Source organism: Mastigoproctus giganteus, chromosome 8, assembly GCF_048544385.1.
Source record: "Mastigoproctus giganteus isolate SK-2022 chromosome 8, ASM4854438v1, whole genome shotgun sequence".
NCBI lineage: Eukaryota > Metazoa > Arthropoda > Arachnida > Uropygi > Thelyphonidae > Mastigoproctus > Mastigoproctus giganteus.
The window spans coordinates 157023481-157040655 of NC_143582.1; the positions used below are offsets into that span (position 1 = coordinate 157023481).

The 17175-nt window shown below is 39.5% G+C and overlaps 1 protein-coding gene across 2 annotated transcripts in view; it reads left to right on the forward strand.

Annotated features, from left to right (window-relative positions):
- LOC150081951 (radial spoke head protein 3 homolog B-like) overlaps positions 1-17175 on the forward strand; it is a 136348-nt gene that overhangs the window by 56105 nt on the left and 63068 nt on the right. For both annotated transcript variants that reach the window (XM_090379843.1, XM_090379844.1), the window contains exon 3: positions 11234-11339. In XM_090379843.1, coding sequence (XP_090235969.1) covers positions 11234-11339 — 106 coding nt within the window. The remainder of the gene's footprint in view (positions 1-11233; positions 11340-17175) is intronic.

A 17175-nucleotide genomic window follows, 5' to 3' on the forward strand; every position in this document is an offset into this window, starting at 1 on the left:
TTTTTCTCTATCGACAGAGGCGGACTGGCCAGAGTGATTTTGGCCATAAACCATGGTATGAGGCCACTATAAATTTTACCGGGTAAGAATTTTTGACGCAGTCCGCCTCTGTTTATCAATATTGGTTTTCTTTTTCTCTCTGAATCTGCAGTGTCTTCACCAGGACGCTTCCTTTTCACACCTTTTAAGTATTTCACTCATTTTTAGGGAATAAAGCACAATTACAAAACGAGGAGGCATGCTTGATACATATAAACAAAGCTGCGCGCGCGCGTGTAGCAACTGAATAAACAACACCGTAAAGGCAGAGATACGCTATTAACACCTCACATTTTACTAAAGCACATTTCTGGGGATTACTACCATAAAACAATAAAAACAATTTCCAGTTGCGTTTCTGCTAGTGGAATCTGTTATGAACTGGTAGTAAACTCGATCTAATTGCATTTGCGATTATACCGATAGCTGGAATTGTGTGGGTTTTTACGTTATTATGGTGAAATGTGTTCCCCCCCCCTTCACTGATATAAAAAACATAAATACATTTTCAGAATCTTCTCTTCATTCCTATCGTGTTGCGTTCAGTTGGGGTGATTCTGCCATTTCTTGTAAAAATTGTTCGACTGCCATTTCTTGTAAACACAAAGGCGAATCGTGCATAAGCGAATTTGGTTCGTGTTATATAAGATATCGTTCCCCTATTTATAAATCGTGTATGATCGAATTCGTGTAGTGTAAACACGTGTTATACGAGGACTGACTATACTTAGTACCGTGCTTGGGTTGGAGGTTGAGAAGACAAAAGAAGATATTTGTTGACATTGGACTTGAACTTCGGTAGACTGTAATTTTCAGGAAATATGTATGAAAGAAGGTTGTTTCAGAAAACGGCAGTTGAATGAATAAATGAGAAAGATGAAAATTTGGTTCTGTGAGTTTGAAGTTGGACAGTAAATGAATGTTGGCTGGTGGCAACACGTGTTTGAACTGTTTTGAAGGAGAGAGTGGGAATTATAGAAGCCAATTCAGAACAGTACCCATGGAAGTATCTGTAGAAGAGGCATGCAGCAGAAACAGTACGTCTATGAGACAGCGAGTGGAGAGACTTTGTTAAAGATGAATCATTAATTAACCTAACTGCCCTCTTCTGAATGGAATCGAGAAACCTGAGAGAGGTTTTGGGGGCAACACCCCAGAAATGTGGGAACAATATTCCACGGCAGGGCGGATTTGCGATTTATACAGAGCGAGCAGCTGTTTGAAAGAAAATTAACACCGAGAGCGAAAGAGAAAACCAAGTTTTTTAGATGCAGAGGAAGCAGTATTTGTAATGTGCTTGTGCCAAGAGAGATTAGAAATCAGGGTAATCCCCAAAAGAGATATATCATTTTGCCTAGAAATCGGAGTGTCACTGAACATAAGCATAGGAGCAGAAGAATCCTTTTTTGCCAGATATAAGACAAGACTGAGTTTTAGAAGGGTTGAAATCAACTAAGTTGTCCTTGCCCCACTGGACAATTACCCGAAGATCGGCATTTAAGGAATTGGTAGCAGATTTTCGAGAAGTTGAAGCTGATTGAGCAGGACAAGGTTTTTCAAAATGGAAAGTGGAATGCAATGTGCTATCATCGGCAAAACTATGGATAGGATTTCCAGTCAATGGAAGAAGGTCATTAATATACAAGAGGAAAAGAGTGGGGAAAAGAACTGAACCTTGGGGGACACCGGCATTAGTGGAGAAGTTAGAAGACAAGAGAGCCATCTACCATCACTTACAGTGAGCAATCAGAGAAAAAACTGGATAACCAATTACTAAAAACAGTTGGCAAACCATAAGATGGAAGCTTGTTTAGAAGACCTTTATACCAAACATGATCGAAAGCCTTTGAGATGTCAAGAGCAACTACTTATGTTTCACCGAACCTTTCCATTGAATTAGTCCACAAATGGGTAACATAAGCCAGAATATCACCAATGGATCGACACTGATGGAATCCATACTGGCGATCGTTGATCAGACGGAAGGTTTCTAGGTAGTTTAAGAGTTGGCGGTTAATTGATTTCTCCATTACTTTAGAAAGAGTAGAAGTAATTTCAGTGGGACGATAATTGGATGGGAGGAATTTGTCACCCTTTTTAGGAACTGGCTGGATATGAGCATTCAAAGCAGAAGGAAAAACACCTTTGGAATAAGAAAGTGAAAAAAGGCGGCAAAGAATAGGAGTAAGTTCAGGAGCACAGGTTTTGAGAACAAGTGGAGAAATACCATCGGGACCTGGAGCTTTCTTAGCATCAAGATTCGTCAAAATCTTTCTGACATCCTTTTGACGGAAGACCACAGGGGGCATTGAATGGAGCGAGTTGCGAATGGTGGGAATTGTTTTACCAAGATCATTAATACATGAGTTGGAAGAAAAATGGGATGCTAGCAGCTTTATCCTTGGCTGAAGTGACAACAGAACCATCTGGTTTGGACAGAGGTGGGAGCAGAGATGGGCAAAAGTTGCAGCCAATAGCTTTGGCAAGAAACCAGAATGCTCTGCTACCATTAGGGCAAGAAGCAAGTTTTCTATTCTTAGCCTGTTCAAACTCTAATTTTTATTGATTGCGAGCTTTGGTGTAGGCAGAAAATGAAACTGAAGAATTAGAAACAAGCCAATTATGATATGCAACATTCTTCTCTTGATGAACAGCCTTAGCACATTTATTGGAAAACCAAGGTTTAGATAAAGGACAAGATTTTAAAGTGGAGTGTAGGATAAAGGATTCCATTCCTGCAAGAATAATTTCACTGACACGATCTGAGCAAACATTGACATCAGAAGTTTTGAAACAGTAATCCGACCAAGGAAAAGAAGTCTCGCAGGTCATCCCATTTTGCATTCTTGTAATGCCAAACAACACGAGGTTCGGAATAGCTATTAGATAAAGGTTCCATTGGAGAAGAGACAATCACCAAGTTGTGATCTGAAGTGCCTAAAGGACCTCTCACTTCGACCGCGTACTTAGAAGGGTTGTTTCTGAGAAAAGGATCAAGCGTATTGGCTGTATGATTAGGATTGTCCGGTATTCTTGTAGGTAAATGAACAATCTGTGCAAGGTCATTAGTAATTGCAAAAGCCTCAGCATCACGACCAACTGGGTCGGTGTGACTAGAAAGTGGAAGCCAGCTGGAGTTGTGAACATTAAAATCACCAAGGAAAATTACCTCACTGTTAGGAAAGTTGGACTGGAGAAAGTCAAGTTGCAAAGAGAGGAAGTCAAAGAGCTCCAAGTGATTAGTGGAGTTGGGAGAACGGTAGAGACAACAGATGAATTTGACACAATGAGGTAGAGAGATTTTAAGCCAGAGAAGATCAAAGAGAGGAGATTCCAAATTGCCAAGTCTCTGACAGGGAATATCAGAATGTACATATGCACAAGTACCACCTTTGAGGCGAAAGGAATCATACAGCGAATAATTTGGGCATCTGAGATGAGCAGTAGTTGAAAAACCGATAACTAAGATTCTGTCAGAAAAAGTACATGGGGTTTGGCAGTCTGTAAGTGGAAATGGACATCGTTGAGATTAGAATTGAGACCACGTATATTTGTGAAATGAATTAGGAAGTGCTTGGGAGATTTAGATCTTTTTGCAGATAAACTTGCTCTATTAGTTTGACAATTCATAGTGTATTCAATAGTAAGAAAAAGTGGGTGGGACATGCTGTATGAAGTAATGAAATTTTTGGATATGGCGTACACGTGGTAAGAATATACCCAGATCCTTGACATAACGTGGCCCCGACAATACTCCCCACATACACACTACTCGGACTCCCTCCAGTCACTATCTGGTGGAGTAGAGGTAGCAAGATTATACACTAGCTGATCCAGAAGCCTCCTAGAGAGTTACCAATAGGTTCGGTCCCGTGTACTAAGTAGCGGCTGGCCTGCGAACACCGTTTTAATGCTGTACCCTCGAAATGTAAGGAATATTGGATCTCGCCACGATGTTCATCATAACCTCAAAAGGCATCAATCATACTGCATGATGGAAGAGATAGGGAAGGGTTGACTGGAACTTAGCTCTAGAGACTAAACATGGGTTCCACCACTTCAAGCCTCCAATGAGCAAAGTGGTGGTATTGCACCAGTTGATGAGAGTCATCTACCACCTAGTACTGCCTGGTAACATAGAGGGGCGGCATTCCTCCATGTGGTGTGGGCGCCAAACCTCGACCCCTGCTTACGTTGGTTCACACCTGGGTGGTCACCCACCATGTACTTGTGCATGGAGGTTATACCCAGGATTACTAACAGTCCCACCATCATGAAGATGCAAGCAGAGGATTTGGCTGCCACAGACCATTCGGACTTTGCCGAAATTGAGTCCACTTGACTTGAGTGTCACCCGAATATCAGTTCCATCAGCGTTTTAGACTCCCAGGTAGTAAGTACAGCTTGTCTGGCATATCTGAGAGAATGTCTGTGACAACCTCAAAGACCAAAACTAATGGTTAAAAATAATTTGCTGAATAAACACTAATGTGAAATTAAAAATTCATGAATACACTTTCAGTTGGGACAATACCACTCATTAATTTATGTTCAAAATAAATAACACTAATAAAAATAATTAATTTGTTGATTAAAAATAATTATGTTTAAAATACCAGGCATTTATTGTGTTCGAATAATACCACACATTAAGTACTTTAAAAATAATTAATTTGTTAACTAAACATTAACTGAAAAAATTTGGACTAAAATCTGTTATTTTGTTACCACTTTGTCTCTGCACAGTAGGCATGGTCGTAGACCAGAGTGATTGTTCAGTTGAGTTCTGTGATTGGGTGATTCTTGTGAAGGCATTTTGTTTCTGATTGTTTTGTGTCGTCAAGGGGGTTGCTTAGCTTAGATAGGATGTTTATCCCTTCATGGCACTGTTTTAAAATTGGAAAATGAGTTCCTGATTTTAAAACAGCGGCAAGTAATAGTAATCGTGGCATGTGATACAAGAAAGCAAGCGTATGAGCTTAGGTAGCATCAGCCAAAAAAAAATTCACACACCCAATCCCTCTAAATGTTTGTCCTTCAGTTCTGCCTTAAATTTATTTAACCTATCAACTTCCACAATGACAGATGGAAGTTTGTTCCTGCAATGAACCACCCACTGGCTAAACGCAAATTTCTACACATCTATTCTACAGCTGTCGTTCCTCAATTTTGAATTTATGTCCCCCTTAGGTTCGTAATCTGAACAATTGAACCCCAGGGGCTCAAATCTCGTGAGTATGGGCTTGGCACACCTGGAGTCCTGAGCTGGATATCACTATTCTTCTGTTTCTTGGTGATTCCCTTCTCTCTCTCTCTCTCTCTCTCTCTCTCTAGGTAACTCAGAAATTTTTTTTTTCAGCTGGTACAGCATAAGCTTCAGGCTTCCTTGCACTATATGGCTAGTAATAATAATAAAAGTGGAAGTATCCCAACAGAATTCAGCGTGCTCAATCCATTGGAGGCCTTATACACCTCAATCAGATCACCTTGCAGGTGTGTAGTCTCCAGCTGCTGCAATTTGCAGAACTTAAACTTCTCTTGGTAAGAGGATCCCTTCATTCCCCTCACCAGTCTTGCTGCCCTTCCCTGCACATGTTCAAGCAAATCTACATCCTTTCTAAAATGAGGCCTCCAGACCTGTATGCAGTACTCAAGGTGTGGCCTGACTGTTGCCTTACACAGAGGGAGGGACAATCACCTCCTTTTCCCTGCTAGCAAAATTCCTGTATATATATCATTGACAAAATCCCATGACCTGCTCTTGCAGCCTGTCTGCATTTTTCAGAAAACTTCAAATCTGACTGCACAATTACTCCCTGGTCTTTTTCATTTTCTACCACCCTTAGTGTAGTACCACACAGTTGGTACCTTCCTCTGGGGTTATTTCTACCCATATGCAGTACTTTGCATTTGTCAATGTTAAACTTCAGTGGCCACTTCTCAGTCTATCTTCCCAAATTTTCTAGATCCTGTTGCAGTAGAACACTGTCATTAACAAACCTGCCAACCTTTGTACCATCTGCAATCTTCGACACTAAGCCTGATATACCTTCATCAATATCATTGATAAATATACAAAACAACAGTGGACCCAACACCAAACCCTGTGCGACTCCACTAAGAGCAGCGCCCACTGATTACCATCCCTCTGTCTTCTCCCACTCAACCATCCTTTTATCCATTGTAGCAACTTACCCTTAACACCATTCTGCTCCAATTTGTACAATAGTCTTCCATGTGCAACAGTGTCAAAAGCTTTCCTGAAATCCAAGTATATGTTATCAAAATTATTTTTTGCATCCAGTTCCTTTGTAACCACATCATAATATCCAATCAAATTTGTCAGACAAGACTTTCCCTTAACAAACCTATGTTGTGACTGAATCATCTAGTCTTGTCTAGATGATCCTGAAATGCATCTTTAGCCAGTGACTCCATTATTTTACCCAGAACAGAAGTTAAACTAACTGGTCTGTAATTACTCGTGTCACCCTTCGATTCCCCCCTTTGTGAATTGGGGATACATTTGCACATCTCCAGTCCATGGGGACCTCCCCCGAGTCCAAGGATGCTCTCATAATTATGGTTAAGGGTTTGCTTAGTTCCTTTGTCACCTCCTTTAATATAACTGGATAGATCCCATCCATCCCAGGTGACTTTCTTATGTTTAACTTCAACAATTTCAACTCCACTTTGCTCTCAGTTATTACAAAATCATTAAGCACCCTGCTACAATTTGATAACCTGACATTTTCAAACCTTAATAACTTCTCATTTGTGAATGTAGATGCAAAATACTCATTGAGTTTGTTAGCTATCTGAGCAGGATCATCGACATCAACTGGACCATTCTGATTCTTCCCCTTCCTTTTAGAGTTTATATAAGTAAAGAAATCCTTGCTGTTTTTCTTAGCATCCTTTACCAAAAATACTCATAATCTGCCTTCGCCTGCCTAACCTCCTTTGTGACTTGATTATGGACTAGCTTATATCTGCCATAGGCTTCTGTGTCACCTGCTAATTTATATGCATCCCATATATTTTTCTTCTCTGCCACGAGTCTCATTAGTTCATTCAACAACCATTTAGGCCCAAACCTTGAACAATATTTTTTTTTTTTTTTTTTTGATTTGGTAGTTGTTGGCGCATCGGCTTCTGTGGCCATATTGCACCTCCCAAGGTTTTTGCAGTACTTTGATCCAAACCCAAGGTGGGAATCGAACCCGCGACCTTTGGGTTGCCGGGCAGGTACTTTACCCACTCGGCTAACCCGGTCGGCGAACAATATTTCTTAATAGGTATGAAACGTTTAGTAGCTTCCATGATTAATTCCTTGAATGCCGACCACTTAGAGTATGCTGTTCATAACATCATCAGTTGGTCCCACTGCACAGAATTTAAAAACTGTCTCAGACCACTGTAGTCACCTTTACGGAAGCAAAAACCCTTTCCTTTACCACAGAGGGTAATTATATCTTTAAGTAAATCCCACATCAGTACAATGTGATCACTGCAACCTAGTGGTTTCTTTATCTGCAAATTCTTAATACACGAATGATCACTGCTGATAACCAGATCAAGAGTATTACCCTCTCTGGTTGCCTTTCGAACAACCATTGAGGGTAGCCTGGTGGGCAGGAGCAGCAGTGCGTAGCATACGCTTCTTGATTAGTCCGGTGTTCGAGCCCGTGACCACCAAATAAGGAGGATGCGGAAAGGTCGGGAAATGACCACCGCATATTCCCGGAGCAATATGACCTTAGTTGCTAATGCTCCTAAAAAAAAAAAAAAAAAAAAACCAAACCAAAACCATTGAGGGTAATACTCTTTGGCCGTTCTACAGAAAACAATCATCCAATAAATCCACAAAATTCTTACTAGTGTGCAAGTGACCAAACCGCACGTTCCAGTCAATATCTGATTGTAAGTTCCAGTCAATATCTGATTATAAGGCATTCTGATTTACTAGCCCACTCTATTTCTTTGTACTATTGTTTGTTGTGTCCATTCGAGTCATTAGGCCTATAACACACTGCTACTCTTATTTTTGCTTTCGCAGTGCTTATGTCACACCATCGTTCGCTCATTCATTGTTTGGTTTTTAGGAGCATTAGCAACTAAGGCCATATTGCTCCGGGAATATGCAGTGGTCATTCCCTGACCTTTCCGCATCCTCCGTATCAAGGAGCTGTCTAATCAAGAAGCGTGTGCTATGCACTGCTGCTCCTTCCCACCTGGCTATGGAGGCGCCTATGTCACACCAAACTGACTCAACAGTGCACTGTCCATCTATATCAACTGGATGCGCTTCTTTTGATTTTAGGGTTTTCTTAATTAACAGCATAACCCCTCCTCCCTTCTTATCCTTTCTGTACACATTGTACTCCTCAAATTCCAATTCTGCATTCCTAATATCTGTGTGACACCACATTGCTGATATCCCAACAAAGTGGATGGATAAATACCATAGGCATTGCCAACCTAGGAGGATGGGGGGAGAGAAACAGTTAGTGGCACCTGCCAATCACTGATTTCTTCCTGACTTTTAGTCGAAGTGTGGAGAGGCCAAGATCTGAATTTTCACCAAAATTTGTGTTCATATTACATTCTAATACCACATTTTCAAGCTTGTAAGTAAATATCTGTTTAGTCCAGTGGTTATGGTTTCTATCCATAAAAGTTCGTAGATGTCAATTCAAATCGAACCAAATAACATTTTTATATGAAAAAAAAAAAAACATGTGGCAACATCCAGTGGCAAAATAATAATAAATAATAGAGTCCAGCCTGTGCAAAGAATGGGAGACGGGTTGCGCCGCCTAGTGTCAGCTGCCACAATTAAAATCAGTTCGAATCACTGGTGGCACCTCCGTAGCCAGGTGGGAAGGAGCAGCGTTGCATAGCACATGCTTATTGATTAGACCGGGGTTCGAGCCTGTCACCACCAAATACGGAGGATGCAGAAAGGTCAGGGAATGACCACCGCATATCCCGGAGCAATATGGCCTTAGTTGCTAATGCTCCTAAAAACCAAATAACAAACAAACATCGAATCACTGGTAGCCTTACTTTCTTTTAGAGAGCTGGTTGTTAAAAATTTACCAGCACACCCCTACATACCTGCCTAGTAACGGGTAGGCCCATATTTCACCCTGATAAAGGCAGTCACACGGCTAGGCATTGAGTCCATTAGTTCATGAATGGGTTCCATAGGTATTTCCATCCATGCTTGCTGCACTGCTGTCCATAATTTCTTCGCATTCCTGAGTGGAGGATCCAGAGCTCGAATGGACCTTTCCACAGCATCCCAAAGATACTTCACAGGGTCCGTGTCTGTTGAATGGGGAGGCCACTCCATGGTGATAAAATCTGTGGAATGCTCTTTGAGCCATGTTCTAGTCACCACGACCCTACTTTCTTTTAGAGAGCTGGTTGTTAAAAATTTACCAGCACACCCCTACATACCTACCTAGTAACGGGTAGGCCCATATTTCACCATGATAAAGGCAGTCACATGGCTAGGCATTGAGTCCATTAGTTCATGAAAGCGTTCCATAGGTATTTCCATCCATCCTTGCTGCACTGCTGTCCATAATTTCTTCGCATTCCTGAGTGGAGGATCCACAGCTCGAATGGACCTTTCCACAGCATCCCAAAGATACTCCACAGGGTCCGTGTCTGTTGAATGGGGAGACCACTCCATGGTGATAAAATCTGTGGAATGCTCTTTGAGCCATGTTCTAGTCACCACGACTCTGTGGGAAACCACATTCCCTGCTGGAAGAGTCCATTGTCCTGTCACGATGATCATGAACGGATGCAGTTGGCTCCTTACCTGGACCATTCAAAGATGCATCTAGACATACCAGAGGTCCCAACATATGCCAGTTGAACAAGCTCCAGACCATTACTGGCCATCCACCTGCCTGAACAATTACTTGTTGACATGAGGGGTGCATAACTTTGTGTAGGTTTTGCCAGACACGCACCCTCCCATCCACTCAAAATAACTGGAAATGGGACTCATTGGACCAGAAGACCAATCTCCAGTCATCCAAGTCCAGTGTCAATGTTTTTTCATCTAGTTGAGGTGTGTAGTCCTGTGTCGTAGTGTTAGCAATGGGACTCTGGTGGGTCAGTGGCTTCCATAACCTATTGCGACTAATGATCACTTGATGGTCTTGGTGGGGACATTTATGGTATCTCCGGCATTGATGTCGGTAGTGATTTGTGCCATTGTCACTCTCCGGTTGGCTGAAACAATGCGAGATGGATGTCAATGGCCACATTCATCCCTCACCTTTCTCTGTCCACAGTGCTGCCCATGATGAGATGTTGTTCCAGAAATAATGTATTCCTGATACTCACTCTTGATACTGTTGAATGAGGATAGTGCAATTTCTGTACCACCTCTGTGATAGAGTGACTCATGCGTCGGGCACCCACTATCATCCCTCTTTCAAAGTCAGTTAAGTCACGATGTTTATCCATACTGACATCGAATTATGCAGTGCACCTATATTGCCAAGCAGTGGGTTCATCCACTAGCGAGAGGGGGTGACAGCATTGCATTTCCCAGGAACCAGATATCCCATGAATTCTGTCCTTTCAGTGTACATTACCTATTAGTCTTTTCTGTGTCTGTTGTTTAAAAATTTTGCTTCTATATTTTCAACTTCTATATTTTCAACCTATTTCCATCTCTTATAAGTATTTACTGTTCACACTTGTGCTGAAAATAAGGGTTTTTAGGTTCCTGCCCTTTGCGTCCCTAACCAGCGAGGGATATTTATAATTTTAAAAAGTTGAGGAAGGATTCCTCACTTCGTTATTCTCAAGCCCTTTGTAGCTGCCAGTCCAACCCTTTTTTTGGAGTTATGTTAAAAAGTAAACTTTGAACTACCTTTGTCAACAATTGTTCAACAACTGTAGGACTACATTTGCCATTCCATTATGCCAGTTGATAAAAATGCACTGTGTAAGTTGTGGCAGATTTGGAATGTCATTTGGATGCTTGTAGAGCAAGCCATGAAGCACACATTTAACACTAATTGGCAGCAGAATCCTAATAGGGGTAAAATTAAATTTTTTTTTTTCAAGATATGTATGACATTGTCATCTGAAGTAGATACTTTCATTGCAATTAAATGTAAAAAATTGTTAAGTCATTTTTTTTGTTATTGTTATATTTCAGTGAGGGTTCTACTGTACAACTTCCATTTGGAGGAAATGCTTTATATGTTACACCAGGAACTAGAAGCAGCTCTTATTCCACTACCCAAAACAGTCGGCACTCCCCAGTGAGTAAACCTTTACTATTGTAATTAATTTGATTATTCATGCTGCTTGCATAATGATATTCCATTGAGAACTGTTAGTTTTGCATTTGATCTTTCTTATTACAATGTTCTCCTCAGGACCTATCGAATGGGTGCACTGCCTGGGGAATTTAACTGACTGCCCAGCTAAAATTTAAGCAATTTACCCCGGGGGCTCACATCTGGTGAGCATGGGCTTGGCAAACCCAGGGTCCTGAGCTGGATATCATCATTCTTCTCTTTCTTGGTGATGCCTTTCTACTTCTCTCTCTCTCTCTCTCTCTCTCACACACACACACACACACACACACACACACGGGGGGGGGGGGGGAACTCGGGATTTTTTTTTTTTTTTTTTTTTTTTGGCTGGTGCAGCATAAGCCTCAGGCTTCCTTGTACCATATGGCTAATAATAATAATAATAATAATAATAATAATAATAATAATAATAATTCTTGCGGTATCCTACGGTACTGCTCACTAATCTTGATCAATATTAATTTGAACATACTATGCATTTGAGGTCAATGCGACAGGAGCTTATAATGTTAAATTATGCAAAGAAAATTTTATAATATTGCAAAGTATTACACTTCCCCACCTAGCAACTTCATAATGCCCAGCTGGCAAAATTTTCTGGAGAGAACACTGTTATTAGTATTAGTAATGGCTATATGATGCAAGGAAGACTTAAGGCTTATGCTGCACCAGCCAAAAAAAAAAAAAAAAATTTTTAATAATAATAATAATAATAAAATAAAATTAAATAAATACTTAATAAATAATAAAAGAAAAGGAAGTAGACAACCTATGCATTTTCCTCCTCCCGTAGGTAACTATCCAGCCGACCTTTTAATTTCCCCAAACTATCAGCCTCAATCACCTTAGTAGGTAACTTATTGTTTTGCTATTTGGTTTTTAGGAGCATTAGCAACTAAGGCCATATTGCTTCGCGATATGCGGTGGTCATTCCCTGACCTTTCCGCATCCTCCATATTTGGTGGTGACGGGCTTGAACCCCGGTCTAATTAAGAAGCGTGTGCTATGCAGTGCTGCTCCTTCCCACCTGACTACGGAGGCGCCTAGGTAACTTATTCCAGTAATTTATAACTCGCTAGCTAAAATTAAACTTCCTGCAATCCAGTCTAACCATTTCTCCCTGTAATTTGAATTTAAGGGCCCCTAGTTCTAGAATCATTTATTACCTTTGAAAATTTTGTCCTTATTCATTTTACTTTTGCCTCTCAGCACCATAAACACCTCAATCAAGTCTCCTGTAAGGTGCCTAGTTTCCAAGCTGTTGCAACCCACATATTCAAAATCTTTCCTCATGTGGATGCCCTTTTGTCGAAGTTACCAGTCGGGTTACCCTCTTTGGACCCTAGCCTGTTCTCTGCTTTTTCTCTCAACCAGCTAGTTAACTATGCTACTCCAGTTATCTTTGGGTGATTGGAATAGTGGTACAAGGGTACAAATGCACATGCACTTTGAGTGAACTCAGGTTCAGGTTCATGTTCATGTGACTGCTAAATATGGTTAATGTAATTGTGCAGTCAGATATGAAATTCTCTGAGCAGTGCACACAGGCTCCCAGGACAGCTCATGGGGTTTTGCGAGTGATATACAGGAACTTTGCTAGCAGGGATAAGGTGATTACTCCTTTCTACAAGACCATGGTTAAGCCGCATCTTGTGTACCATATACAGACCTGGAGGCCTCAATTTAGGAAGGATGTCAAACTGCTGGAACAGGTGCAGAGAAAGGTAATGAGATTGGTAAAGGGAACAAAAAGTTACTCATACCAAGAAAGGCTTCGGTTCTGCAAATTACATCATCTTGAGACCAGGCACTTGTGAGGAGTTTTTGATTGAGGTTTTTAAGGTCTTGCAGGGGTGTATTTGGGGGGGGGGGGATATGCCTTCCTTAACCAAAAATTCATATTAAAGAAAAAGAATGCAAGAGGCATTTCGCTTCTTCTCTGTTCTCTCAAAGGATTTCAGTATACGAAGTACTAACTGAAAGACAAAATCCCCAGTAAAACCAGTGATTTTGTTCAGTGGCGTAACTGTGCCAATGCAGCTGCATTTCGGCCCGAGCTTGAAAGGGCCCGTGAAATTTCGATTCATTTCTTAAGCAATAAATGAGCATTTTTTAAAATTAAATGTAACACATTCTTATGAGCACAGCGACTGGCCATCCGAGTATTGTTTTGCCTGTGCCACGCTTATAGAAATATTAGCAAATAAAAGATAGTCATGAAATATTCAGCACAACCAGTGCCAAATATAGATATACATCACATCTGATTTTATTCTAGTGTTGATGAATTTATTTTACATTGTGTGTGTGTGTGTGTGTGTGTGTGTGTGTGTGTGTGTGTGTGTGTGTGTGTGTGTGTGTGTGTGTGTGTGTGTGTGTGTGTGTGTGTGTGTACACACTGATTGTTGCGAGGACAATAATACACAAATTTGTCACATAACAGTCTAGCTATGACCAGTGTTGTCGTTTTAGTACCTTTCCTGCTAGATTTGTGGAATTTTTTTCTTTCCTTTTTTTTGTTTATTATTAATGAAGGACTACGAATGAGTTATTACTATGCTAACCAGAGACTAATCTAAATTGCCTATCCTTTGATGCTCACGTATGTCGATGATGACCGGTGCATTGGGAGGAATCCTTTGTATAATTAATGTTAATCTGCTTTCTGAACACCATCATATTCAATGATGGTGTGCAGAGAGCAGATTAAACAATCACAAGAAAGAGTGAAACATCTACTTCAGTCACCCCAAAATTAGTGGGTCTCAGTCACAAGTTGTCTGTCCAACATGCATGTCACTCCAAAGCATGCAGTTTCATTAAATTTATGGTTTTGAGGTTCATTTGCCATTTTCACAACAACCTACCTTGTCTATTGCTTTCTTTCTATACAGCCAACAGGACTGGACTTTGTTGCTTTTAATACATTTTATAATTTACAGAACGATCTGTAATTTTGTTACTCTTGTGTCAGTAATATATATATATATATATATATATATATATATATACAATAAAAAAATATACATATATATATATATATATATATATATATATATGTATATTTTTTTATTGAAAACCTGTTGATGGATCATTTACAGATTAGAGAAAAATATATGAATTTCAAAAAAGTTAATTTTCTTGTCCACACCTTTTATTTTCCTTTTGTGCTCAGTAAACAATGAATGCACACCTCTAAATAGAGAAGTATGCATTGATTTGCTTTATGTGTGCAATGCAATGCCAACTTTGTAGTGATTCTGTAAAAAGAGATTTTATAATAAAAATTCATTTTATTTGAAAATGAATTTTCTGTTTATACTCCGGGTGACCACATGGTCAGAGGAGGTCACAATAGGGAGAATACAAGAAATGCCACCATATTTAGCAGTCACGGACATGTACGTCGGCAGAATATTTTGCAAGGTTGTGCATGTGGGAATAAATTTTTTTGTTCACCAAATTTTTGAATACATGCAATATTTTAATTAAGTCAAGTTTGACTGATTTATGTGTACAGCCGAGCCAACATTTCATGATCAGTGGGAGAAAGTACTTGTACTTTGAAAGAAAGAATTTGTATTGTTTTAATGTTTCAATAAATTAATGAAAATATTAAATATTGTGTATTACTTTGAAATCAAAACGTGGTGCAGGTGCATCACTTTTGGATTTCGCACCATGCTGCCGGGTCACAAGCTTGAACTCAAGGTATGTGTACTTATGCACCATCGCGCCTGATCACTCGGCTACATCAGCTTTCATGTAAGTGAATTTATTATTCCAGTTTTCATAAGTTTACATGATGGACCATTCACAAATTATGAATGGTCCATGATGTCAACGATCGTCAAATATTGTATAGTTTGCAATACTAATATATGTTACCCATTGCTCTAGATATATTTTTATTTATTTATTTTTACTATTCTTTGTATTTTGTTGCAATCTGACAGAACGATTTGTATTTTATTACAATCTGACAGAACGATTTGTAATTTTATTACTCTGATGTCAGTAATTTTATTTCATAAGCATGTTTGTTCCGTGTGTTATATTGCGAACTGTTTGGAAATAATATATTGTCATTTTTTTGTGATTGATATGTATTATTATTCACATGATTTCCTAATATTCAAATAAAGATAATCAATAAAACATTATTTATGTGCATGTATAAGCACATCTTGTCTGATCAATATGATTGAATACTGTGATACTGTTACAGAGGAACTGGATGCAAAAAAATTATTTTGGAATTATATACTTAAATATCCTGAAAGCTTTTGATACCGTTGTACATAAGAGACTACTGTACAAATTGGAGCAGTGTGGTATTAAGTAAATGTTCCTTCTGTGGATAAAGGGTTGGTTTAGTTGGAGAAGACAGAGAGTGGTTATCAGCGGACACTGCTCTTTCATAAGTTTACATGATGGACCATTCACAAATTATGAATGGTCCATGATGTCAACGATCGTCAAATATTGTATAGTTTGCAATACTAATATATGTTACCCATTGCTCTAGATATATTTTTATTTATTTATTTTTAAATAAATAAATAAAAATTGTTAGTGGTATTACACAATGCTGGGGATACTGTTGTTTTCTGTATTTATTAATGATTTTTATGAGGATATATCAGGTTTAATGTCTAATTTTGCAGATGATACAAAGGCTGGTAGTTTAGTTAATGCCAACCAGGCTAGCCGGGTGGGTAAGCAACCCAAAGGTTGCTTACCCACCCGGTAATTCATGGGTTTGAATCCCGCCTTGGGCTTGGATCAAAGTACTGCAAAAACCTTGGTAGGTGCATTATGGCCACAGAAGCCGATGCGCCAACAACTACCAAACAAAAAAAAAAAAAGTTTAGTTAATGACAGCAATGATAGTATGCTCCTGCAATAAAGTCTATTAAAATTAGGCAGATGGGCTGATAAATGGCAATTGAAGTTTAACATTGACAAATGCAAAGTACTCCATGTGGGTGGTAGTAATCCCAGAATAACTTATCAGCTGTGTGGTACTACAGTCAGGAAGTAATTGAGGAGTAGAAAGGGAAAACAGTGAAACTGCCCAAAAATTCATATTTCATTTTTTTTCTATAAATTGGTTGCATGTGCATTGCTTGACAGCCTAATCAATGAGGAAAGTTCCAGAGAATGATAGTTAATGGGAAATTCTGCCAAATGAATGCACTACTGTGATAGTGACATAGCTAGCAACTTGGAGACTGATAAAAGGGCCAGTATCTGCCCTCAGTTATTGTGCTGTTGTGAGTTTAGTTTACAGGGTTGCATCTCTTGAACTGCACACAAATTTTACTGTTTTTGTGCAGTTTTTGGATTGTAATCTAATCTTATATACCACAGTTAGGCTAAGATTCATGTTCAGTGTTCGAGTTGTGTATGTTTCCTCAGTAGTTCATGGTTTGGAACTTTGTATTTCTTTTCCTTTGTTATTGTGTGTTATCTCACTTCCATACTTACTTCGTCCCCTGAACCTGCGAGGATAAATAAGACACAACAAATAAAATATCGGTAATCTAGATGGCAAGCTGTAAGACCTACAGAACTTCTTCAGGAGAAACAAATCCCTCAGAAAAACCACCATTAGAAGAAGTTGTGTACAAGTCTCTCTCCAAGGAGTATAGAGACACTCTTTTTCTTCAGTTCTATAACTTAGCTGACAAAGAACAAGGAACATATATTATGAATAGGCTTGAACTCATAAAAATATATAGGCAGCATCTTGGAACCTACAATGATCTGACTAGCA